We start from the raw sequence: 23,016 nt of genomic DNA, 5'->3' as shown, positions 1-23,016 counted from the left end.
GAGGATCCTCCTGCTGCCCAGTCGCAGAGGATTCCCTTTGCCATCCCCTCACAGGACGGGGATATTCCCTGCAGTAACATCACCCGGGGCTCTCCTGGGGCCGCTCTGCCCGCGTGTCCTGTGTCCTTTTCCATCCCCCTGCCCTGGGAGGCAGGTCCTGGAGCGTGGCTCACGTTGCTGGCTCCTGGAAGGGCCACCTCGTGCCTGGCACGGTGACAGGCCGTGCCCAGGGCTCAGCGTAGCTGGAATTGCCGTCAGTCACCCACAGCTCCAATCCCGGCCCCTCGGGGAGCCTTCGAACCACGGCCCCGCCGCTCTCCCAGCTCGGCAGGGCACCCAGGGGTGCGCAGGGCCCGGGGCTGTGCTGGGGACAGCCGTGCTCAGTCCCTGGGCTCCTGTCCCCTGGGGTTCCCCCGCGCCCTTCCTGCGGCTCTCTGGCCTTCGGCAGGAGGTGCCGACATTCCTGGGAGAGATTTCGGGTGGTTTGCACCTCGAGGATCTCCCTCCTGTCACGCAGAGGATTTGTGCTCTGCCGGGAATCTCCGGCGTGCCCTGGGCTGGCTTTGGTGACTTTGCTGTGCCCAAGCCGCGGGGCTGCTGCTGGGGACCCCCAGGAGCCCCGAGGGGCTGTTTGGTGGCTGTGGTGACGGGAGGGATTCAGGGAAAGCAGAGCTCGGTGCCCACAGCCCAGAGCTGTCCCCTCCTGCCTTTCCACAGCGGAGCAGAGGTGGCACATCCTTCCCCAAGGCCCAAAGGACAGTTTCAGTCTTGCTGTCCTCTGCAGGCTGTTTGTGGCAGTGACCTCACCAGTCACTGAATCCTTTCATCTTGCTCTTGGTGGGGCTGGAACCTTCACCTTCCTCATTTTTCACTTCTGTTTCCCAATTTCTTTGCTTTCCCCCGTTCTTTTTTTACCCTCTCCATACACCAAAATAACACACACCATGTCACAGCTCCTTGGCCCGAGACCTTACTGAGTTTTGTTCGTTTTTAAACCATTTAAAGCTTTATTATTTTTCTGTGCTAACTTTCACTCAAGGTTGCTGCGGAAAGGGTGAGTAATCATTTCCAGCACGTTGCTCCCCCTGAGTAAAGGATGAGGAGCTGAGGGCTGTGAGGTCAGCAAGGAGGAGTTGTGAGGGTTTGGCCATCCCACATTTACAGCCTGGATGAGCCCGTGGCCAGCTCAGGGGTGGAAATAGATTTTTCTGCAGAATTTATGGGAGAAACTAAATCAAAATGAATTGTCTGTGACCCAAAAATCCCCATTAGAAAAGTACTTGGATGGGAAACCTTTTCCTTCTTGGAGGAACCTCTTCAGGGCTGACCTTGCTTTGTGCTGCAGGAGGGAAACCATGGTCAAGTTAGAGTGTGAAAAACAAAAAAATGTTTTATTTCTTTCTGGTGAGCAGAAAAAAAAAGAGATTTTAGTGAAGGAGAGTTCTGGGTGAGAGGTGGGAGAGTTCTAGAGGTTCCTGGTAGATGGAACGTGGGACACCCAGGGCCTGGAATGTTCCAGGGGTGGGAATTGGGGGCACCTAGTGTCTGGAATGTCCCTGGGATGGGCGGGAGGTGCCGTGTCTCACCACAGGATGGTGAGGGTGGGCCAGGTCACTGGGAGCTGGAGGAGCAGGGCTCCATGGCCTGGCTCAGCTGGTGCCCAGGGCTCAGCTCTGGTGAAGAGAAGCTGAAGGTCCTGGCAGTGCCCTGACCGGGAAGGAGAAGGATCTGGTTTGGGGCTTTGTCACTGAACAATGTCTAAAACACATCCCAGAATATTCCCAGCTGGAAGGGACCCAGCAGGAGCAGGCAGTGCAGGGAATGGCTCCTGCAGGGGTTGAACAACAGCCTGGGTGGTTTTAGCTGAGGCTCCTCCAGCTCTGGGTACACAGTTAAGGTTCCTGGTTCACAAATCCTTCAAGTTTTACCCCTTGAGCTGATCTCTCCAGGCTCCTGCTGGGTTTTCCTGTTGAAATCTCTGCCCAGGCTGGCCGGGAGTGCCAGGAGGTGCCCGACATCCACATCCACGCTCCAGCTGCAGGCTGGGTTCCTGCCCCTCCCAAGGGATGCTGTGCCTGTCCTGGGGCACCTCCAGCCTCCCTGTGCCAGCTGCCCCTTCCCTGCGGGCACTCCTGGCACAAACCGTGTCCCTCTGCTGAGGAGATGGTGGCAGTGGGTCTGGGGCAGGAGGAAACGGAGCCTGGTGCTTTGCCCGAGCCCCGTGGGTGGCTGTGTCACCCCTGGCAGCAGGCAGGAGCCGTGCCCAGCGCCGTGGGCAGCTCGGCAGGGGCCGTTCCTGCTTCTGCATTTCCCACTCAGAGAGGAAATGCCACCCCTGAGGCCAGGAAGGAGCTGCTCTGAGAGGAGGAGGAGGAGGAGGAAGAGGGCGTCTCGGGGCACTTCTCGGAAAAGAAATGGCAAAGCCTCTTCCTTCCGAGGCCGCCCACGGCGCTGCCGTGCCGGGCTCTTGGCACCTTTGGGGCCGATAAGGATCAGAGCCAAGCCCAGGCGCCCTGAGCCGCCCGTGCCCAGCCCCTGGTGCTGCTCGGAGGCTTTGCTGTGCTCTGAGCATTTCCTTGGGCTCCGCAGAGGCTATGCCCTGTGGGTCACTGTCACTGGGTTTAGTCCAGGCGTGCTCTGTGGGGTGCTGGGATATGCCCAGCTTAGGCCTGTCCTTGCCCCAGCTGGGGACAGGGTGATCCCGGGGCTGCCTGTGCTGCTGGCACATAAACCTGACTCATCCTCTGGCTAAAGAAGGAGTAACTGGTGCTGGTGTAGTGGAGCGAAGCCGGATGGGTGAGGGCAGCAGCTCCTCAGCTGTGCTGCTCCCACTGCCCTGGGTGTGCTGGGCCTCTGGGGGCACATTCCCTGGATTTAGGGACTGGCAGGTGCATCTTTATGGGTGATCTTGGTCCCTCCAGAGCTAAGGGCTGCTCTCCTCTCTGCTCCCCCCCAGCTCCCGGGGATCCTGTGCCCACAGCTGGGCTCTCAGAGCTGGAAGGATCCTGGAATGTCTTGGGAGGGACCTTAAAGCCCCTCCAGTGCCACCCGTGCCATGGCAGGGACATTTCCACTGTCCCAGGGTGCTCCAACCCCAGCGTCCAGCCTGGCCTTCGGCACTGCCAGGGATCCAGGGGCAGCCACAGCTGCTCTGGGAATTCCATCCCAGCCCCTCCCCACCCTCACTGGGAGGATTTTTTCCTTCAATACCCCATCTAAATCTGCCTTCCTTCAGCTTCCCGCTTTTCCTGTCACTCCATGCCGTTGTCCCAGGTCCCTCTCCAGCTCTCCCTGTAGCCACTGGAAGGGGCTCTGAGGTAAATCCTCCTCCCAGCTGGAGCAGGATGGGTTTTTCAAGGCACCGCATGAGTGCAGCAGCTCCTTGATGAGGTCACCAAAGCTCCCAGCAGCTCAGACCACTCCTGCTGGGCCACTTCTGCCTTGGCTCCCTGCCAAGGGCTGGGGCTTTCCCTGGAGGATGCAGCGCTCTTGATTTGATTGATACTGATTTCTATGGACAATCTGTTGGAGCCATCCCACGGCTTTGTGCCAGTGTGCTCTCCTGTGGGAGAGACTCAAAGGAAAACTGGAGTGTCACTGAATTCCTGAATGGATGTGTTCCCTCACTGAAAGATGCCCCAGGATCTGGTGGATGGCAGCAGAGCAGGGCAGAATTAAGAATTGCATCTGCAATTACCAGCGAGTGCATCTGAGCTGCTTGGAAACTCTCCAGCGGGATCTTTCTCGTGGAAAGTGTTGATTCATTGAAAGTAAGAAGCTGTGTGGCAGCAGGGAGGCTTGCCCTGCTGATTCAGCTGCAGGCCTGGCCCAAAGCCACAGCAAGTGTCCCGCTGAGCAAATGTTTGTCCACGCTGGGGGACGATGAGTGTGGCTTTGCAGCCTCAGCGTTGGTTGTGTTTGCCTTTGGCCTTGTCCCCCTGGGCCATGGCAGATCTCTGCAGTGACTAAAATTCACCTTCCTCAGCACCTGGATGGGGCGTAAAGGTGTTGATGTGGCATTTCTGCGTGTCTGGGGAATTTGTAGGTGAAAGGACCTTTGAGGCAGAGGCAGGGTGACCTGTAGGTTTGTGCTCCGTGTCCTGTGCTGGTTCCTGGCACTGTCCCCTCCTGGCTCCAGAGTGACCACCAACACCCCTGCAATGGTGTTCGTGTCCTGGGCCACTTTTAACGAGGGTGACACCCTCTGGATTTATATTTCCCCTCTGTTTTTTAGCCCCTCTTTTCTGCAGAGAGCAGTGCTCTGTCTCGGGGCCGAGCCCGCAGAGCGCCCTGAGCTGTGCCCTGGGCCGTGCTGGGTGTGTGCCCTCCTCCTGCCCTGCAGGAACAATCCGTGCCAAAGCAGCGCTGGAGCCGCCGGCTCCGCCCCTGCCCAGGTAGCGTGAGGGAACTGGAATTGAAATTCCGCCGGAATTTTCCCCGCGGGGCTGTGTGCGGTACCGGGCCCCTGGGGAGGAGGAGGAAGGGGAGCTGCGCCTCTCCCTGCGATGACAGGAGGAGCCTGGCAGCCTTCAGCCATCCCAGCGTTTTCTCCAGGAGCAGCTGCGACCGCCCAGGAGAGCCGGGAAACACCTTGGCCCTTGGCAGCGGCCGGCTCCCTGCAGCCTGCAGGGGTCTGGGGAAGGGCCCGGGGGCCAGGGACCCCCATCCCTCTGCCCCCTCTCTCTTTTGGTGGGGTTTTGATACGTCTGATGGAATTTGGAGAGTGCTAAGGATGGATGGATGCTGGGCAGGTGATGCTGCTGCCTTGGGGCACCTGCAGCTGTGTCCCCACAGCTGGGCTGGGAGTGACCGTGGGGCTGGGAGTGACCATGGGGCAGTGAGTGACCATGGCTCTGTGGGTGACAGTGGCCCAGGGAGTGACCGTGGGGCTGGGAGTGACCGTGGGGCTGGGAGTGACCGTGGGGCAGTGAGTGACCATGGGGCAGTGAGTGACCGTGGGGCAGTGAGTGACCGTGGGGCTGGGAGTGACCGTGGGGCAGTGAGTGACCGTGGGGCAGTGAGTGACCGTGGGGCTGGGAGTGACCATGGGGCAGTGAGTGACCATGGGGCAGTGAGTGACCGTGGGGCTGGGAGTGACCGTGGGGCAGTGAGTGACCGTGGGGCAGTGAGTGACCATGGCGCCCTGGGGATGACAGTGGCCCTGTGGGTGACTGTGGCCCTGTGTGTGACCATGGCTGTGAGTGACCGTGTGTCTCTGTCCCCCCACAGCTGGGCTGTGCCTGAACTGCTGGAGCCTGCAGGAGCTGGTGAGCAGGGACGCCGGGAACTACCTCATCCTGGTGGAGAAGATCCTGGGCAAGACCAAGGAGGTGGGTGGGGGCTGTCCGGGGGAGCTGCAGGCTCTGAGGCCTCGGCAGCTTGGGGGAATTTGGGCCCGTGAGGTACTGCTGGGGGCTGGGTGGGGCTGGCTCGGCAGCTGCAGAGCTCTGGTGGCACCAGGGCTGTGTGTCCCACAGGGACCAGCCCGTCCCCATTGTTTGGGCATCCCTGCAGATCCCCAGGGCTGGGGTTTGATCCCCCAAAGCGCTGCTGGGCTCTGTGCAGATCCTCCAGCCCTTCCCCAGCCCTTCCCTGGCCGGGCCCATGGAGCTGCTGCTCCAAGGCACCGCAAATGGAAAATTTCCTGTTGTTTTTGGTGGAGATTTCACTGAGGCTCTGCCGGGTTTCCTGCAGCGCTGGGGACTCTGGGCAGGATCTGCAGTGCACAGCAGCCTGGCAGGTGACAGTGGGGTCACGGCCAGGGGACAAAGCAGCAGCAGGGACTATCAGATGGACCTGCCACAATGCCATCGTGTGCCAGGGCGGCTCGAGGCTCACTGGTCAGGCAGGGTCATCCCGGGCTGCAGCCAGGAGGGCCCTGGAGGATTCCCTGGATGTGGCAGGGAATGGGGATGTGTTTCCTAAACCCCCAGCGCTGGGATTCGTGTGAGGGGGTAAATGCTGGCTTCTATTTTATGGGAGCTGAGAGCAGTCCAGGTGACTCTTGTTTGTATTTCAACGGCTGGAAGTGCTCTGGGTGCGGAGTGCTTTGGGACAGGAGGGTTTCAGTGAGGGTTTATTGCACTTTGGGCTGTGCCAGTGTCTCCTTGAGCCCTCAGTGAGCGTTCTGCTGGCTATTCCCTGGAGAAAAGGCTGGGATTCCAGCCCCTGGATTCCCTCCCCTGGCTCTCTGCCCTGCCCAGCCTCCCAGGCTGCCTGCAGTGCCTTGCCTGCCTGCTCTGAGCCACTTCCATGGAATTTCAAGCATCAGGAGCCACAAAGGCTTGGGCCAGACCCGGGAGAAGACAGAGCAGGAGGTCGTGCTGTCCTGCCTGTCCCACGCTGTGGTTGGGGGGGCTTTGGGGGCGGTTTTCCTGTGGAGATGAGGGAATCTCCCGGGTGTGGTGATGGGATGGTGGGGCTGGAGTCTCCCAGCACCTCCAGGGGGATTTTGGGCTCTGCTGCTGCCAGCAGCTCATCCCTGTGCCCTCCACAGGTGCAGGAGAGGTGTGACTATGACCTGGTGACGCCCCTGGCCCTGCTCTTCTACTCGGCTGTGCTCTATGTAAGTGCTGAGGCTGCTGCCCCCATCCCAGCCCGGGGCAGGCACCAAAATCAGCCTGGCTTTGGCTGGAACATCCCGGCTTTCATCAGCTCACCCCAAAAAGAAAGATTCTGAATGATGCAGAGGGATCAGCATCAAGCACCCATTGCCCAGACAGCTGAGAGAAAAAGAAAATTTGCTTTAGCGGATTGGAACTATTTCTTTAGGCTGGGTTAATCAGAAATGGAGATGAACAATAAAGGGGAATTTTTTCTTTGCCCTTTACAGCTGGGCAAAATACACGGGCAACGTGAATGAAAAGGAGCAGAGCCTCCCCAGGAAATACTTTTTAAATTATTATTATTCGCAGCACAATGCGTCGTTATCCCGAGGAAATCATTGCTGCCAGATCCTGCCCCTGCACGGGCTCTGTGGGATTCATCCGTGGCGCTTGGAAAGGGGTTTATATTTAGGCTTGGGCACGTGAGGCCGGCTTGGGGAGGAGCCCCTTGGAGCTGTGCCCGGGGGGATCCAGTGGCCCCTCCTTGGGGGGAGATGGGGGGACACGGGGGGAGCCTCTGCTTTGCCTCTCCCCCTGCGCTTCCAGCCTAAACCCGGGAGCTCTCACACGGGGGCTCTGCTCCTCCCGAGCCTCCTGTCGCTGTCCCCGCAGGCTCCTCACTTCCCGCCCGGCTCTGACCTGCTCCTGCAAGCCGCCAGTGTCTACCACAGCTTCCTGACGTGGCCCGTGCCCTACTGCGACACCTTCCGGGAGCTGCTCACCTTCATCAGCAACGAGCTCAAGGCGCCAGGTGAGCGCCGCTGCAAACCCGGCCCCGGGCTGGGCCAGCGCCAAACCGGGCTGTGCCAGTGCCAAACCGGGCTGTGCCAGCGCCAAACCGGGCCCCGGGCTGTGCCAGTGCCAAACACGGCCCCGGGCTGTGCCAGCGCCAAACCGGGCTGTGCCAGTGCCAAACCGGGCTGTGCCTGTACCAAACCCGGCCCCGGGCTGTGCCAGTGCCAAACCCGGCCCCGGGCTGTGCCAGTGCCAAACCGGGCTGTGCCTGTACCAAACCGGGCTGTGCCAGTGACAAACCCGGCCCCGGGCTGTGCCAGTGCCAAACCGGGCTGTGCCAGTGCCAAACCGGGCTGTGCCAGTGCCAAACCGGGCTGTGCCTGTACCAAACCCGGCCCCGGGCTGTGCCAGTGCCAAACCCGGCCCCGGGCTGTGCCAGTGCCAAACCCGGCCCCGGGCTGTGCCTGTACCGAACCAGGCTGTGCCAGCACCGAACCGGGCTCTGCCAGGGACAAACCGGGCTCTGGCAGTGCCAAATCCAGCCCTGGGCTCTGCCAGCACCAAACCCAGCCCTGCCCTGGGGTTTGTCCCCCTGCTGCTCCTGGCTCGTTCCCCCCTTCCCTCCTGGGTCCTGGGAGTGCAGTGTCCATCCCAAAGCCCGGCTTTTCCCGGCCTCAGGGCCCTGCTCCCTCAGGGTGGCACTCCCGGGTGGTCCAGCACAGGCTTCCTGGGGAGGAGCAGGGCACGGGGGTGCTGCTGGTGGGTCCCGTGTGTGCCCAGGCTGTCCCAGCCGTGCCCCAGAGGCAATTAGCCCCACGGGTAACCATTTCCTGGCCGGTTTTCAGGCTGGAGGGTCTCCTCCCCAGCAGAGCTCCCCCACAGCCTGCCCTTTGTGTGGGGGGACAACAGCAGGGCCAGTCATGGGCATCAGGGGGGCTGGAGCCCCTCGGAGCCTGCTCTTCCATGGAGATTTCCACGCCCGGGATTGTTCTCTGCAGCCCAGACACTCCTTGTGACCCAGCTCTGGGCACAGGCACGGGCAGCACCAGTGCTCCTCTTAATTAGGGACTCCTTGTGCATGTCCTGTGGTTCCCACTGGAGCAGCTCTTCCAATTATTTCTCAAAGCCTTTTTTTTTTTTTTTTTTCCTAATCTCCCTGCCTTTTGGGGGCTTTTGAAGAGCTGTTATCACACAGAGCACATTGCAGCCCGTGTTTAATCCTGGGCAAGGTTTGGGAGGCCCGGGAGGGGGATGTGGCTGTGGCTGGGGGTGTTCCCCACCCCCTCAGCCTGGGAAGGTGCTTTGGGGGATGTGAAACGTGGGGTCTCTGTCAGGGCAGCATTCCTGTGAGATGGGGACTCGGGGATGGGATGAAAGATGCTTTCAAAGGAACAAAAAGATTAAAAAAAAATCATCTTTTTTCCCCTTGCCTGGTGCAGTGGGAGCTGTGGACTGGCTGCTTTACTCCCAGCACCAATGCCATGGCCACCAGGCAGGGTCTGGCTGTGTCCAGCCTCATCTCAGAGCTGCGGGGACATGGGGACACTTGTGGGGCTCCCCAGCCCCCTCCTGGTCACTTCTTGCTGTGCCCAGGTCAGGGCTGTGCTGCCCACCCCTCTGGGAAGCTCCAGGTGGGGGCTGCATCCCGCTCCTGTGCCACCCCCAGTGCCCCGGGCTGTGTCAGGGGGGCCCAAGAGCTTTTCCCTCCCACAGCAGAGAGGGTTTGCTCCCCTGCCAAAGATGCTGTGTGGGGGGTGCTGGCCCATCCCTCTGCTTTTAGGATTCTGGTTCTGGGATTCTGGTTCTGGGATTCTGGTTTTGGGATTCTGGTTTTGGGATTCTGGTTTTGGGATTCCCTGCCGTTTTGGGATTTTGGTTTGGGGAAACGCTGCTGGCTTTGGGAATCCCTCTCCAGAAGCAGTGAGGATGATGTCCCCTGCTGCTCAGCTGCCAGGACTTTTCAGGCTGTTCTAGGCTTGCCCCTGACCTGCTGTGGGGCTGAGGCCAAAGCTTTTTATTGAGATGAGGGTAAAGATTAATGGGGAACGAGCCGCTGTCAATATTTGCCAGGGCACAACAGCTTTGGTCTGCACCCCGGGGCTGGAGGCTCCACAGGAGGGGCCGGTGCTGCCTGCTGTGACCTGTGAGGGCCAGCGTGGGCCCCCGAGGGTGCTGGGCTGGGTGGGATGTGCTTCCCTGCATGGATCAGGGCTGGATCTTGCTGAGGCCATCAGGTTTTCCCAAGCTGTGTCCCCGTCCTGCTGACTGGGGTGACAGGGCTCTGCTGTTGGCACCCCTTGGATGTCACTTGGTGTCCTGGGGACAGTCCCGGGGTGACACCCAGGCTGTGGCTGCCCACTCAGCCTCTCTCCTGCTGCATCAGCCAGGGCTCCCTCCCTGTAGGAGGGGAGGTGGCAGTGCCCTGGGGGACATCCAGGCCTGGGGCTGATACAAGTAGGAGAAACTGGGAAGTGTCACCCATGGAATTCCCATCCCGCATGAGCAGCGGGGCGGGAGGGACTGGGGCTGGAGCAGGTCTCCTGTCCCCTCCTGTGGGTGGTTTCCCATCCCTCTGGGGTTTTACCCTTCACAGCCTGAGTTCCCCTGGACTCATCCTCAGTTCCTGGGCAGGTCCCACACACGGTGGCTGTGGCTTGTCCCCATGAAGACGCCTCGTGCTGCCATTCCTCCTCCAGGCAGGGGCTCTGAGAGCTCAGGGCTGTCCTGGGTGGGGGCCGAGCCAGCTCAGGGCTGTCCCGGGGGGCTCTGAGGGCCCAAGGCTGCCCAGGGGGGCAGAGCAGCCTGCAGGGGTTCTGTGCCTCACTGCTCTGCTCTCTCCCCAGGGATCACGTTCCAGAGGCTGGTGAGGACGGAGCAGGGGCTGCCTGTGAAGAACTACCAGAGCTCCACGGTGTAAGTGTGGCCCCGGGCACTGCTGGGGGCGGCCTGTGGCATCCCCACGGGCTGGCAGCGTCCCCCAGGACGGGGCTGAGCTGTGGGAAGGGTGAGGAGAGCTGTGACAGGCTCTGTGGGCGTGCCAGTGCCCCTGCAGGGCTGCAGCTGTGGGCAAGGCAGAGTCTCCTCCCCAGGGGGCTGCTGAGCTCAGCTCAGCTGGGAAATGCTGTCCGTGATTTTGGGAGCCAGCACCCCAAGAGGAGGCAGAAGTGAGTCCGTCCCAGCCCCAGTGCAGCAAGGAGAGAAAGCTCTGAGCAGTCAGACTTGGCACCTTTGAACCTTCCCTGCCGTCCTCATTTGTAAACAGGGAAATGAGGCTGGGAAAACATCCTGAAAGCTTCTCCTCAGGGCTGCACCTTTCAGGAGGGAGATGTTTCGGGTTCCCTCGTGTCCGGTGAGGCCCGTGTGGGTCAGTGTCCCGGCCTGACCCGTGTCCCTGTCCCCAGGACGGTGCTGCTGCTGAACCGCTCGGAGGTGCAGAGCGAGTTCCTGTCCATCGCCCAGAGGCTGAGCTCCAGCGAGCCCCCGCAGCACTCCACGCTGGTGCTGCTGCTCCAGCACCTCTACCAGGCCAACTTCGGCACCTGCTGCGACCTGGACCGGCTGCAGCTCCTGCTCAAGGTGGGCTGGGGCAGAGCACACCCGGGCTGCCAGGGGAGGTGCAGTGCACTCGGCTGCTGGGGCTCCTACCCACAACAGGGCTGGCTTGGCAGAGGAAAAGAGGCTTGGTGGTGCTTCTTGGAGGGAAAAAAACCGCATTTTTCCCTTCTTGGATTAGGCCTGAGGTGTGAAGTGTTTTGTGGAGTGTGTGCAGAGGGCTCAGTCCCCTTTGACCCTGTCACTCCTTTCCTGTCATTGTAAGGGTGGCCGTGGCAAATAGAGTGACCCCATAAAAGTTCAGAAAGCTTCTCTTTATTTTGGCCCCATGCTGTCTTTTGTAGAGTTTTTACAAACCTCACGGGCAACTTTAATTGGTTAGCAGCTTTCTTGTTAATTAATCTATTGGTCAGTAAAAGGTATTTCACTTGTCCATCAAATCTATTTATTCTTGGATTGTTCACACATTTTCTTTACTGATTCTCATGGGACAAATCCCTTGTTATTACAGGTGCATTTGTTTTTCACCCTCAGAATAGATTGTTGTGTTAAAGGGACTTCTCATTCTCAAAACAACTTCACGTGGGAAGTTACAAATTGCTTGTGAGCTGCACTAGAAAGAAATGACAGGCTGGATTTTGACCCCTATTCCTATACTTCCCCATCCCAAAGCGGTGAGAGGAAGGGCCCTCAGATTTGAAAATCGGCAAAAGTGTTTGGCCAGAGAAACACTCGAGGGAGAGGAAAAAAAAAAAAAAAAAAAAAAAAAAAAAAAAAAAAAAAAAAAGAAAACCCCTGGGGTGTTTTTATTCAAAGCCATTTTTTACTTTCTTCGGAAAAGCTGTGGGGGGATTGAGGGGAGGGGGGAGGGTCCCGCCGTCGGTGATGCCGCCCGTGTGTTGCCCCAGTGGAGGGACGCCCTGACCGTGTCCCCTGGCTCTGCCCCGCAGTCCAAGCCCCTGGAGGAGCTCTCGGAGCTCTACGCCAGCGCTGCCGATGCTCAGGAGGCGGCGGCGGCCAGCAGCGACCCGGCGCTGGCCCGGGAGCGCCTCCAGACCGTGCTGCGAGACCTCGCCGGGGCCGCCTCCTTCCCCTCCGCGGCAGGTGAGCATCGCCCGTCCTCTGCCGGCCTGTCCTGCCGCCTCTGCCCCTGCAGAGCCTCAGCCCGGTGCCACGGTAAAACAGCCCCGGCCCCGGGTGTGCTCAATAACCGCGCCGTGAGCCGCGAGTGGGTTCAGTGAAACTGCGCCCAGACGGGCTGTCCGGCCTCGGAACAGCCCAAGGGTGAGATGAAAGCGTTAAATCACAAACCTGTGACATCAGGTGGCTGTGCAGGTGTGAAGTGTCCCAGTGTCACCGCCTGCAGCTGAGGACAGCAGGGGCTGGGGGGTCCCTTCCCAGGCCAGCAGCGCTGGCAGGGCTGGCACTGGGGTCCCCGCAAACCAGCTGCTGTCCCTCCTCTCCCCCCAGGCGAGGCCCAGCCCCGCAAGCTGCAGCCCATCCCCCTGCCGCCCGCCCGCTGCTACACCTACAGCTGGGACCAGGACAACTTCGGTGAGTGGGGCCCGCCTGAGCCCTCAGCGGCTGGAGAGAAGTCGAAGGTTCCTCTTGTGCTGAGCTGGGGCAGCTTCCCCATTCCTGGAAGGACCCTGTCTGTTCTTGGGAAGGCTCCGTGTCCCTTCCCTGCCGGCCCCAGCGAGACGGGGCAGAGCTCTGGCCCGGGTTTGCAGGGCAAAGGGGACAGCGGGGCACGGCGGGGCACTGTGGGGCTTGGTCAGCCAGAGGCTCGGCTTTCTCCCGGGGCACTGTGGGGTTTGGCTTTGGCTTTCTCCTGGGGCACTGTGGGGTTTCCTCAGCCAAAGGCTTGGCTGTGCTCCTGCCCTCTGGTTAAACCCGGCTCAGACGTGAGGATGTGCTGCAGGCTGGGTGGGAAGGAAGCAAAAGCCCAGCTGGGGTTTGTCTTTTGAGAGCCCAGACAGAACCTCCAGGAGCAAAACACGATTTTCTTTGCCTTGAAACCGAGCTTTTTGTGGAAATCTGGAGACACTGTGGAGAGGGTTTCCAGCTCCTTGCTTGACAGCAGGATGGAGAAGAACTTTGGCCACGACCGGCAGGGCTGTGTGGGGTCCCCACGTTTGCAGTGGCTCTGCTGGAGCCCGTGGCAGACACCTTCTCCCTCTGGTTGCTTCCAGACATCCTCAACGATGTCCTCAGCAAGGAGTGCAGCATTGCCGAGCCCCTGGCCTCGGAGAACGAGGAGGAAGATGACGATGATGAGGAGGAGGATGTGGAGACCGACAGCGGCTCCCCCGAGCAGGACTCGCTGCTGTCCCCTCTCTGTGCCATCTCCAGTGACTCTGTGTACTCCGCGCTGTCCGAGGAGGGCTCCAAGCCCTCGCGGGTGTCCCTCTTCACCTCCTCTAAGGAGTCCATCTCGGAGCTGACCGTGGTCTCCAAGAAATCGCTCAAGTCGTTCGTGTCCAGCCTGAAGGACTGCATGGACAGCGGCTACGCCGAGGACAGCGACGAGAGCTCGCTGGAGACTGCGGGCCGGCCGGAGCTGCGGGCGGAGCGGCCGGCCCCCAGGCACCGCCAGTCGCTGACCAACAGGCTCTACAAACTCTTCAAGAGCAAGAGCCAGCAGCTGGTGCTGCGCCGGGAGCTGCGGGACTGCTCGGGGCCGTGCTCGCTGTCGCTGTCGCTGCGGCGCGCCGAGAGCCTGTGCGCGTCCCCGGCGCAGCCGCGCGTCCCCGCGCGCTCCCGCCGCGCGCTCTCGCTGCCGCAGCACGGCCCGGGCCAGCTGGGACCGGCCCCGCTCGCCCCCCGCCCCCTGGGGCTCCCCCGCCGCCCCTTCCTCAGCTGCGACGAGGACGCCAAGGTGGGCACGCTGCGCGTGGTGGTGTTCGGCTCGGACCGCATCTCGGGCAAGGTGGCCCGCGCCTACAGCGACCTCAGGTGAGCCCGGCCGGCGGCGGCTCGGTGCCAGCCCCGCCGGGACCCTCCGCTCAGCTCCTCTGCGCCTCCCCAGGCTCAAGGAGAGCTCCTGCCCCTCGCTGACACGGTACTTCAGGCTGCTCTTTTTCTACGTGCCCGTGAAGAGGAGCTGCGCGCCTCCGTCCACCCCGCAGACGCATCATCACCCCTCGCCGTCCCTGGGGGACCCCCCGGCCCGGGCGCAGGTGGGTGTCCCCTCCCCGCGGTGTCGGCGGGGCTCCGCTGGGCCCGGGCCAGGCTCTGCACCCCGGGGACCCTCGGGGTGACCCCCGTGTCCGGTTTCAGGACCCCTCGGTGGCCGGGATGGAGGGCAGCACCAACGACATCTCCCACTACATCGGCCTGCTGGACCCCTGGTACGAGCGCAACGTCCTGGGGCTGATGAAGCTGCCCATGGACGTCCTGTGCCAGGTGTGTGTGTGCCGCGGGCAGGGCGGGGCGTGCCCCTTCCCCGGGGAGCTGCGGAGATGTTCGGAGAACCTCCTGCTGTGCCGCAGGGACACGGGACGCGCACGGAGCTCCCGGTGGTCAGCAGGAGGTTCCCATCCCCAGTGGGCTGGGGTGGGCAGTTGTGGCTGGAGGTGCCACCTCCCCCATCTCTTTTCTGCCACCCCAGAGTGCCAAGCCCGAGGCTGAGCCCCAGGAGGAGGCCCAGGAGCAGCTGCCCATCCTGGCCGACATGATCCTCTACTACTGCCGCTTCGCCACGCGCCCCGTGCTGCTGCAGCTCTACCACACCGAGGTGGGCGGGGGAGAGGGGCTGGCCCTGCCCGGCCACCGGCCACCAGCTGCCTGTGGGACACGGGAGGGGTGGCACAGCCACCAGGTGCTGCTGAGGCACAGCTCGGTCCCCTGGGTGTCCCCTTTATTCCCCGGGTGGGCGTGGTGCCCTGGCTGATGCTCGTGGCTCGGGGACTGAGAGCAGCTCCTGCCCAGCCCATGGAATCCCATCCCAGCGGAGCAGTTTCCCACCTCAGCACCTCTCCCCGTGGCACAGAGCAGTGCCTGCCGGTGCTGCCGGGTTTTGCACAGCGCTGGAATCTCTCCAGAGCTCTGCTTCCCAAACGCAGCCCCTCCGTGAGGGGAGTGGTCCCCACCCTGCTGCGTGCCTGGGGCTGGTGTGGTTCCGTTTGGGGCTGCAGTCCCTGCTTTGGGGCTGGGGCCAGCTGCAGCAGGGCTTGCTGAGCAGAGCTGCGTAGGATTTGTGCTCCCAAAGCAATTCCCACACTCTGCTGTTGGGTCATTGTGGTTTTTTTTTTTTTTTTTTTTTTTTTTTTTTTTTTTTTTTTTTTTTTTCCTCCCATTAGGAGTGGAGTTTTAAGTGAAAATGAGAGGTTTGGGTTATTTAGGGTTATTTATATTTATATTACTACATATAAATAGAATATTATTTAATAATAGAAATATTATTCAAGATAACAATATTTATGACCAAATATTTTGGTTATTTAGGGTTATTATTAGAACCAATAATCCTAGTTATTTAGGACTTTAGATTTAGCAGTCTGAAATCCAGCTAAAGGCAGGTGCACTGCTGACAGGCGCTTTGACAACATGGAAGGGTTTTCCCAAACTGCCCCATCCCCTAGGGCCTGGGAGGGGTGAAGGCTCCTGGCCAGGCTGGGTCCCCTCACCCCCACGTGTCCTCTCTTGTCCCCTGGCAGCTCACCTTCATCGGGGGGGAGAAGAGGACTGAGGTCTTCATCCACTCCCTGGAGCTGGGCCACTCAGCAGCCACGAGGGCCATCAAGGCCTCAGGTCTGTCACTGCTCCTGCAGCCCCGGCTGCCCTGGGGGGCTGAGGGGAGGGGAGGGGAAATCTGGGCTGCAGGAGCTGTCTGAGCCAGGATCCAGACAGCTCTTCACTGGTTTGGGGGGGAAACATCCCAGTTCTGTATTCCCTGTGGAGTGAAACCGTGGCAATGCCCGATTGTTTGTGCTGCTCCTAATTCTAGAATGGATTTACAATAAACCACCTCCAAGCCCGTTTCCTTCCTCTCCTCAGCACCTGCCAAAGGCAGCAGCTCCTAATCTTTCCTTTTTGCTGCTTTCTCTTTGTGCTTTGACCAGGAGCATCTTTGATAAATCCCTCTTTTCGTCCCCTTATTTTACCGGGCAAAGCCAGACCGGTGTATGTGTGCTTGGAGCCTTCTGCGTTTAATTTTTGGTACTTTTACGTTCTGAATTTCTAACATTGGTGATCTTAAGGGAGCAGGAGCAGCGGCAGGCACATCTGGCTGCAGTTCCTCCCGGGTCGGGGTGCTCTGGTGAAGCGCAGCTCACACAGACACCTCATGGCCGGTCCCCAAAACTGCACCTCGGCACGTCCTTCATGGCTTTAACCAACGGCTTCAGCCAACTTGTCCTTTGAAGCAGAGCCCACAAAATGCCCCCCTGTGAGATGTGTCCACCCTGCTCCCCCAAAATCGGGCTTGGGCAAAGACCTTTTCCCCTCCAGCTCATGAAACCACCAGTGCCAAATCCACGTGCTCCCTTTGGCGTTTCAGGGCTGATTTAATGTGGGCAGAGATGTGCCTGACCAAACAGGAGCAGGGAGAGCCCCGGGCCCGTTATTGCTCTGTGTTTTCCCTGGAGCTCTGACCCCTCTGCACGGGCTCAGCCAGAGCCACTGCAGGGGGTTTTGTCTTTTTGTGTTGTAATTCCTCTCTGCATTCTTTGCTTTCTGCAGCTTTTAAAGTCACCTTTTCTGTCTCTCTCTCTTTTTTTTTTTGTTTTGGTTTTTCTTGTTTTTGTTTTTTGTTTTCCCCAGAGCTGTGCTCAGCGAGGCCTTTTCCCCTTTCTGCTGGTCCTGGGTGTGCTGCTGCATCAGCAGCCGGGGAAGGCTGGGGATAAAACCCCTCCGTGTGACGTTTGTTCCTTGTTTCCTGCAGGTCCAGGCAGCAAAAGGCTGGGCATAGACGGGGACAGGGAAGCAATCCCACTGACACTACAGATTGCGTACAGCAAGGTCTGTGCTGGCACTGCTGGGGCACCTCCAGTGCTGGGGACAGCTCTGGGACACTGAGGGGCTGGAGCGTGTCCAGGGCAGGGAACAGAGCTGGGGAAGGGGCTGGAGCCCCAGGAGGGGCTGAGGGAGCTGGGGAAGGGGCTCAGCCTGGAGAAAAGGAGCTCAGGGGGGACCTTGTGGCTCTGCACAACTCCCTGCCAGGAGGGGACAGCCGGGGGGAATTTGGGATCTGCTCCCAGGGAACAGGGACAAGAGGAGAGGGAGCAGCCTCGAGCTGCACCACAGGAAGTTTAGAATGGATATTAGAGACTATTTCTACACTGAAAGGGTTTTCCAGCCCCAGCACAGCTGCCCACTGAGGCAGTGGTGGAGTCACCATCGCTTAAAAGATGCAGGGTTGGTGCTTAAGGACTTGGCAGGGTTAGATTTAGGGTTGGACTTGACCTTTTCCAAGCTGAATGGTGGTGTGCTTCTCTCCCCTGGGCTGTGGCTGGTGCCTGCAGACAGCTGCCAGTGGCAGGAGTCACTGGAATGACGTGGAGAAGGTCTGCACCTCCGTGAACCTCAGCAAGGCCTGCAGGAGGCACGAGGAGCTCGGTGGGTGCAGGGGTCCCGTGCCCAGGGAAGGGTGGGAGGCCCCGGGGAAGCGAGGGAACGGAGAGGATCTGGGGCCACTGGGGGAGCTGAGAATTCAGGAGACCCCCGGGAGGCTCCTGGTGCTGCCTCAGCTGTGCTGCAGTCCTCGGGTGTGTGCCAATCCTCAGCACCTCAGCGGGGACAAGGGACGTGTCCTGTCCCACTGGCCCAAACCCCCCTGGGGACAGGGCTGGGCTGGCTCAGCCCCACTGGGGGCTGATGCTTTCCAGCACAACGCTTGTTTCGCAAGGAGGAGCAGCAGCTAAAACTCCAGATGAAGCAGGAGCAAGGGCCAGGTGCTCATGGTGCACCCACAGCAGCCCTGCCTCACACGCAGCCCTTCCCAAGCTTCTGCTCAGCTCAGACACAGCTCCTGGTCACCTGCCTTGGCCTCAGAAACCTTTTTTTTTCTAATCAGGTTTCCAATTAATCGAGCTGTGAGCCTTTGAACAGCTCCAAGGCTTGTGGTCTATGTGTGTATTCGGTTTGTTCTTGTTTAAGAGCTGCTGGTTTGGCCATCAGACACATCCAGTTCTGAGGAGACTGAGGGGCTTTAGGTGCTTTTTCCTCGTGTGCCCGGCAAGTGTTTGTCAGCAGGATAATGAGGGGGAGGCTGGTGTGCCAAACAGGAGACATCCCTGCACGTGGAGCTCTGCACTGTCCCTCCATGGAACCCTGCAGCCCATCCGGGGAGAAAAAACAGGAAAGGGTTTCTCACCCCCTCTGAGTGTTGAGTTGGATGTTGGTGCTCTAGGTCAGGGTTTCCATCGGGGCTGCCCTCAGCTCCTCCCTGGGGAGAAACCTCTCCACGAATGAGGAATCGGATCCCCTTGGCTCCGCTGCTTTTGACCACGGGATGTCACTGTAATTCCAGGCACGAGCAGAGGCCTCCAGATGGGCTCAGGGCAGTCGGGCTTTTCTCACGCTGATGGGCGATGCTTTTGCTCCCGTTTGCAGCCCAGGGTGCTTCAGCGTTCTCTGCTGCTGTGTTTGGAAAGCAGCCGGGCTGCAATTACAGAGGGCATTTAGCAGGATGCTCTGCATTCCCCCAGCAGTGGGCTCCTGCTGCAGCTCCAGCTCTGGGGTGCTCTGAGAGGTGCAGGGACCTCTGGTGTTCCCAGCAGAGCCCAAGGTCACGGCAGTTTCCTCCTGTTGCAGCCTCCAAGACAGAATGTCTCAACTTAACCGTGACCGAGGTGGTCAAGAGGCAGAACTCCAAATCCAAGAAGAGTTTCAATCAGGTAACTCCAGTCCCGGAGCTTTCACATTTGGGGAGATGAGGTGGGCCTGGCCCAGCGGCCAGAGGAGCAGGGCTGGAGAGAGCAGCTCCTTGGGGGATCCCTTGGGTGCTGCCCCTGGGGAATGTGCTGGGGCAGCAGCTCCCTCACTCCAGCCTTTCCTTTCAGCAGATCAGCGTGTCCCAGATCAAAGTGGACAAGGTCCAGATCATCGGGGTCCAGTCCTCCTTCGCCGTGTGCCTGGACCAGGATGAGCAGAAGATCCTGCAGAGTGTAACCAGGTGGGGACTGCAGCCAGAGCTCCTGGGGTGGGGCATCCTGACCTGTCCCTGAGCTGTGGGTGGGATTTGCAGCCCCATTCCTGCTGAGTTTGCAGCCCCATTTCCATTCCCTCGGGTTTCCAGCCCCGTTCCCTCTGGGTTCCCAGCCCCGTTCCCTCTGGGTTCCCAGCCCCGTTCCCTCTGGGTTCCCAGCCCCGTTCCCTCTGGGTTCCCAGTCCCGTTCCCTCTGGGTTCTCAGCCCCGTTCCCGCTGGGTTCCCAGCCCCGTTCCCTCTGGGTTCCCAGCCCCGTTCCCTCTGGGTTCCCAGCCCCGTTCCCTCGGGTTCCCAGCCCCGTTCCCTCGGGTTCCCAGCCCCGTTCCCTCGGGTTCTCAGCCCCGTTCCCTCTGGGTTCTCAGCCCCGTTCCCGTTGGGTTCCCAGCCCCGTTCCCTCGGGTTCCCAGCCCCGTTCCCATTGGGTTCCCAGCCCCGTTCCCGTTGGGTTCCCAGCCCCGTTCCCGTTGGGTTCCCAGCCCCGTTCCCTCTGGGTTCCCAGCCCCGTTCCCTCTGGGTTCCCAGCCCCGTTCCCGTTGGGTTCCCAGCCCCGTTCCCGTTGGGTTCCCAGCCCCGTTCCCGTTGGGTTCCCAGCCCCGTTCCCTCTGGGTTCCCAGCCCCGTTCCCTCTGGGTTCTCAGTCCCGTTCCCTCTGGGTTCTCAGTTCCGTTCCCTCTGGGTTCCCAGCCCCATTCCCGTTGGGTTCCCAGCCCCGTTCCCGTTGGGTTCCCAGCCCCGTTCCCGTTGGGTTCCCAGCCCCGTTCCCTCTGGGTTCTCAGTCCCGTTCCCTCTGGGTTCCCAGCCCCGTTCCCTCTGGGTTCTCAGCCCCGTTCCCGTTGGGTTCCCAGCCCCATTCCCGTTGGGTTCCCAGCCCCGTTCCCGTTGGGTTCCCAGCCCCATTCCCTCTGGGTTCCCAGCCCCGTTCCCGCTGCCCCTGAGGGTTCTCAGCCCACACCTCACCCCGAGGTTGTTTCCCCGTGTTCCCCTGCAGGTGTGAGATCTCCGCGTGCTACAAGCCCCGGGACAGTGCCCCCCTGGCACCCAGAGGGTCCCCAGTGCCTCCCCAGGACCCCTCCGAGCTCCACTCCCTGCTGTGTTTGCCCATTGCCACCTTCAGCGGGGCGCTGCCCTAGAGGAGCCGTGTCCCTCCAGACCAGGCTCCGTCCCACACCCATCCAGGCTCAGGAGGAGGAAGAGGACACCCAGCCCTGCCTGGCCACGAGCCCCTGCAGCCGCAGAGGCGCTGTGGTGGCTGAGCTGCTCCTGCTCCAGGCTTGGCCCCTCCTCAGGACATGGGATCGTTGTGCTCTGGTGTCTCGGGGATTCCCAGCAAGGGGAGGAGGGCGGTTCCTGGAGATCTCCCTGTGGATCTGCCGTGCCAACGCCTGGGTGGGAGGGCAGGGCAAGGACAGGGATAGCCCCTGCTGGCAAATGGTGCCAGTGGGAAATTATCTGGGAAAAGGAATGTCCTTGGCTCAGTGGTGCCAGATGTCTGTGGGAATTGCAGATCCCATTCAGTTGGTGAATAGCAGCCCGTGTCCTGGTGTGGCAGGTTGAGGATGCTCAGGGCAGTTTTTTGGGATGGGGAGAGGTTTCCCAAAGTTTCCCTCCCCCTCTGGAGGTCCTGCAGGGAAGCAGAGCAGGGATCCTGCAGCGGGGGCTGGCTGTGTCCCAGGGAACAGAGTGCAATAGGCCCTCCCTGTATTTCCTGTGCGTCCAGGAGAGGATTTCCCCATTCCTGCAAGATTCCAGCACTGAGCTGTACTCCCTGTCCAGCCCCTGGACTTGCATCCTGCTCCAGCGCTGTGTGCAGAGCCAGCCCAGGGCTGGGCCCTCCGTGGGTGCTGGAAATCCACCGGGGCCCGTGCTGGGCTCGCAGCAGGGAGGGAAGTGCTGGGGAAAGCTCCAGGATTGCCTCAGATCCACCTGCAGAGTCACACTTGGAGAAGGATCCAGCACCAAACCCGCCCAGTGACACCTGCAGGTGACAGCAGGATTTGAGACCCTCCCCCACAAACATTCTGACCTCTTCCCCCTCTCTGCAAGGCTGTGGGTCCGGAAAGGTGCAATAATTAAGGATATTTAGGGGTATCCTGACCCCATGAGCAAAGCAATAGGACTGGAAAGGCCTCGGGCTGTTTCTGGGTGGTTTCTGGGGATTGTGTCAGTGCTGGCAGCACGAGAGCTCACTGCCTGCAGCAGCCTCAAGCTTGATGCCAAGGTTCTGTGTGCCCTGGATGTGTCTGGAAGGGCCCCTGACCCTGCTGGGGGCTGCAGGGCTCAGCCACAGAGGGGTCAGTCCAGGGGGTCCCACTGATCCAGCAAACAGGACCTGGTGACTCTCAGCACTGTCCCCAGGGGTTGTTGGCACAGAAGCAGTGTCACTTGAGGTACAACCTGCCAGGGAAAGGGCCAGGGCTCCTGGGGGCTTCAGGTGGCTCCGAGGAGTGGGGTGAGGTCTGTGTGTGCTGGATTCCCCCAGGAAATGTTTCCCTGAAGTTTTGGGGGATCCTTCCTGTGCCCTGGCTCTGCTGGTGGCTCTGCTGGCTGCAGGGCACCTTCTGCTCCCACTGTGCCATTGCTGGGGACAGCCTGGCCTGGTCCCCAAGGTGCTCCCTGGTGCCCTCAGCAGCTCTGGGTGCAGCTCCTGCCAGGGCCAGAGGTGAGGAAATCTGAGATATGCCCTCACTCCTGAGGGCTCTGCTCTTCCCCCTCCTGCTGGAATCCTCCACCCCAAGCTGCTGCTGCCCTGGGGATCCAGGGAAAGCCCCTTCAGGGGGTGAAGCATCCCTTGGGCACGGGCAGGAGCCCTGGCCACACTCCAGGGCAGAGCCTGGTTGGTCTCCCAACAAGGATCCAGCTTCTTCAAGGGCATGGAGCACAGCCCATCCTTGGCAGGGACTCCCTGGCAGTGCCAGCCCTGCTGGGCTGTCCCCTCCTCGTGCCTGGGCACTCCTCTCCATCACTGTTTTAAGCCCAATAGGCTCAAGGGGTCAGAATCAGGTTTTAGTGGCTCTCCCCATGCACTTGGAAAAGGTTTTCTCACTGACTTTTCCTCCCCCAGCCAGGTTTGTGGTGTGTTCTCTCCAGTGGGAATTTGGCAGGTGATTTTTTTATGTTCAGGGCTTTAAACCAGCACCTTATCCTGTCAAACTCTGCTCTTTGGGATCTTGGTATCCGTGGCTAAATCCATGCCAGGACATAAATCCCTCTGGGTTCAATTGGCCCTCGGCAATCCTGGGAAAGAGAATTTCCTTCCCATGGAGAAAACCAAGCACAAACTCCAGGGCCTTACAAGGTTTTGATCTCTGATGCTTTCTGGAAATGAAAGAATTCCGGGGTTCTTTGGGGTTGTCTTTGTACATTTGTGTAGCCTCAGCAAATCTGTGTAAAGTCTGTGCTGACCTGTAAAATACTGTGCAGAGAACTTTTAAAGTAATTGTAAAATATTAAAAGTTGGTTTATTTCCAGTACAGGAGCAGTAATTGGGTCAAGAAGTTCCTGGGTGGGTGGGAGGCATGGGAGGAGGCTCCACATCTCCCCAGGATGACCTGGGAGCAGGAAAAAGGCTCAGAGAGTGATTGGCACAAGACAATTCCACCACAGCACTGGGATTTTTCCTGCTCATAAGTCTCCTGCTCACAGGTGGGTAACCTGGGCTTAACCTGCAGGTAGAACCTGCATGGTCTTTATCAAATAAGTTGTATTTTCCACCCTCACAGGGCATCCTGAGATGCTGCCCAGCAGCAGAAATTGATATGATAAATTAATATAATATTTTTATCTCCTTAGCATGGTTTTTTAAGAAAAAAAAAAAAAGTTAAGAAGGGTTGGAGATGACTCAGTTTAGAGAAATGAAAAAGGCACATTCAACGCCACCAAACTCAGCTTGGCTTTCCAGATCTCCTCATCTTCTATATTTGCTGGAACAGAAATAAAAATAGATCTGGGCTGAAGGCCGGGGTAGAAAATAGAACC

At 59.9% G+C, this 23,016-nt stretch overlaps 1 protein-coding gene across 2 annotated transcripts in view; it reads left to right on the top strand.

Moving 5' to 3' along the window:
* Window positions 1-22,511, top strand: part of PIK3R5 (phosphoinositide-3-kinase regulatory subunit 5) — a 45,094-nt gene extending 22,583 nt beyond the window's left edge. The window contains exons 3-19 of one of the 2 annotated variants that reach the window (XM_066331852.1): window positions 5,230-5,330; window positions 6,497-6,565; window positions 7,218-7,356; window positions 10,184-10,253; window positions 10,742-10,916; window positions 11,843-11,996; window positions 12,363-12,446; window positions 13,085-13,847; window positions 13,921-14,071; window positions 14,172-14,297; window positions 14,503-14,628; window positions 15,551-15,644; window positions 16,777-16,853; window positions 17,357-17,450; window positions 18,648-18,730; window positions 18,899-19,008; window positions 20,030-22,511. In XM_066331852.1, coding sequence (XP_066187949.1) covers window positions 5,230-5,330; window positions 6,497-6,565; window positions 7,218-7,356; window positions 10,184-10,253; window positions 10,742-10,916; window positions 11,843-11,996; window positions 12,363-12,446; window positions 13,085-13,847; window positions 13,921-14,071; window positions 14,172-14,297; window positions 14,503-14,628; window positions 15,551-15,644; window positions 16,777-16,853; window positions 17,357-17,450; window positions 18,648-18,730; window positions 18,899-19,008; window positions 20,030-20,171 — 2,558 coding nt within the window. In that variant the 3' untranslated portion in view covers window positions 20,172-22,511. Of the gene's footprint in view, window positions 1-5,229; window positions 5,331-6,496; window positions 6,566-7,217; window positions 7,357-10,183; window positions 10,254-10,741; window positions 10,917-11,842; window positions 11,997-12,362; window positions 12,447-13,084; window positions 13,848-13,920; window positions 14,072-14,171; window positions 14,298-14,502; window positions 14,629-15,550; window positions 15,645-16,776; window positions 16,854-17,356; window positions 17,451-18,647; window positions 18,731-18,895; window positions 19,009-20,029 lie in introns of both variants that reach the window. The other variant, XM_066331851.1, reaches the window with a different exon arrangement.
* The last annotated feature ends 505 nt before the right edge of the window (window positions 22,512-23,016 follow it).

This window comes from Sylvia atricapilla, chromosome 18, assembly GCF_009819655.1.
Source record: "Sylvia atricapilla isolate bSylAtr1 chromosome 18, bSylAtr1.pri, whole genome shotgun sequence".
In the NCBI taxonomy this organism is placed as follows: Eukaryota; Metazoa; Chordata; class Aves; order Passeriformes; family Sylviidae; genus Sylvia; species Sylvia atricapilla.
The sequence above is the reverse complement of the archived record's forward strand: the minus strand, read 5'-3'. Positions and strand labels throughout refer to the sequence as shown.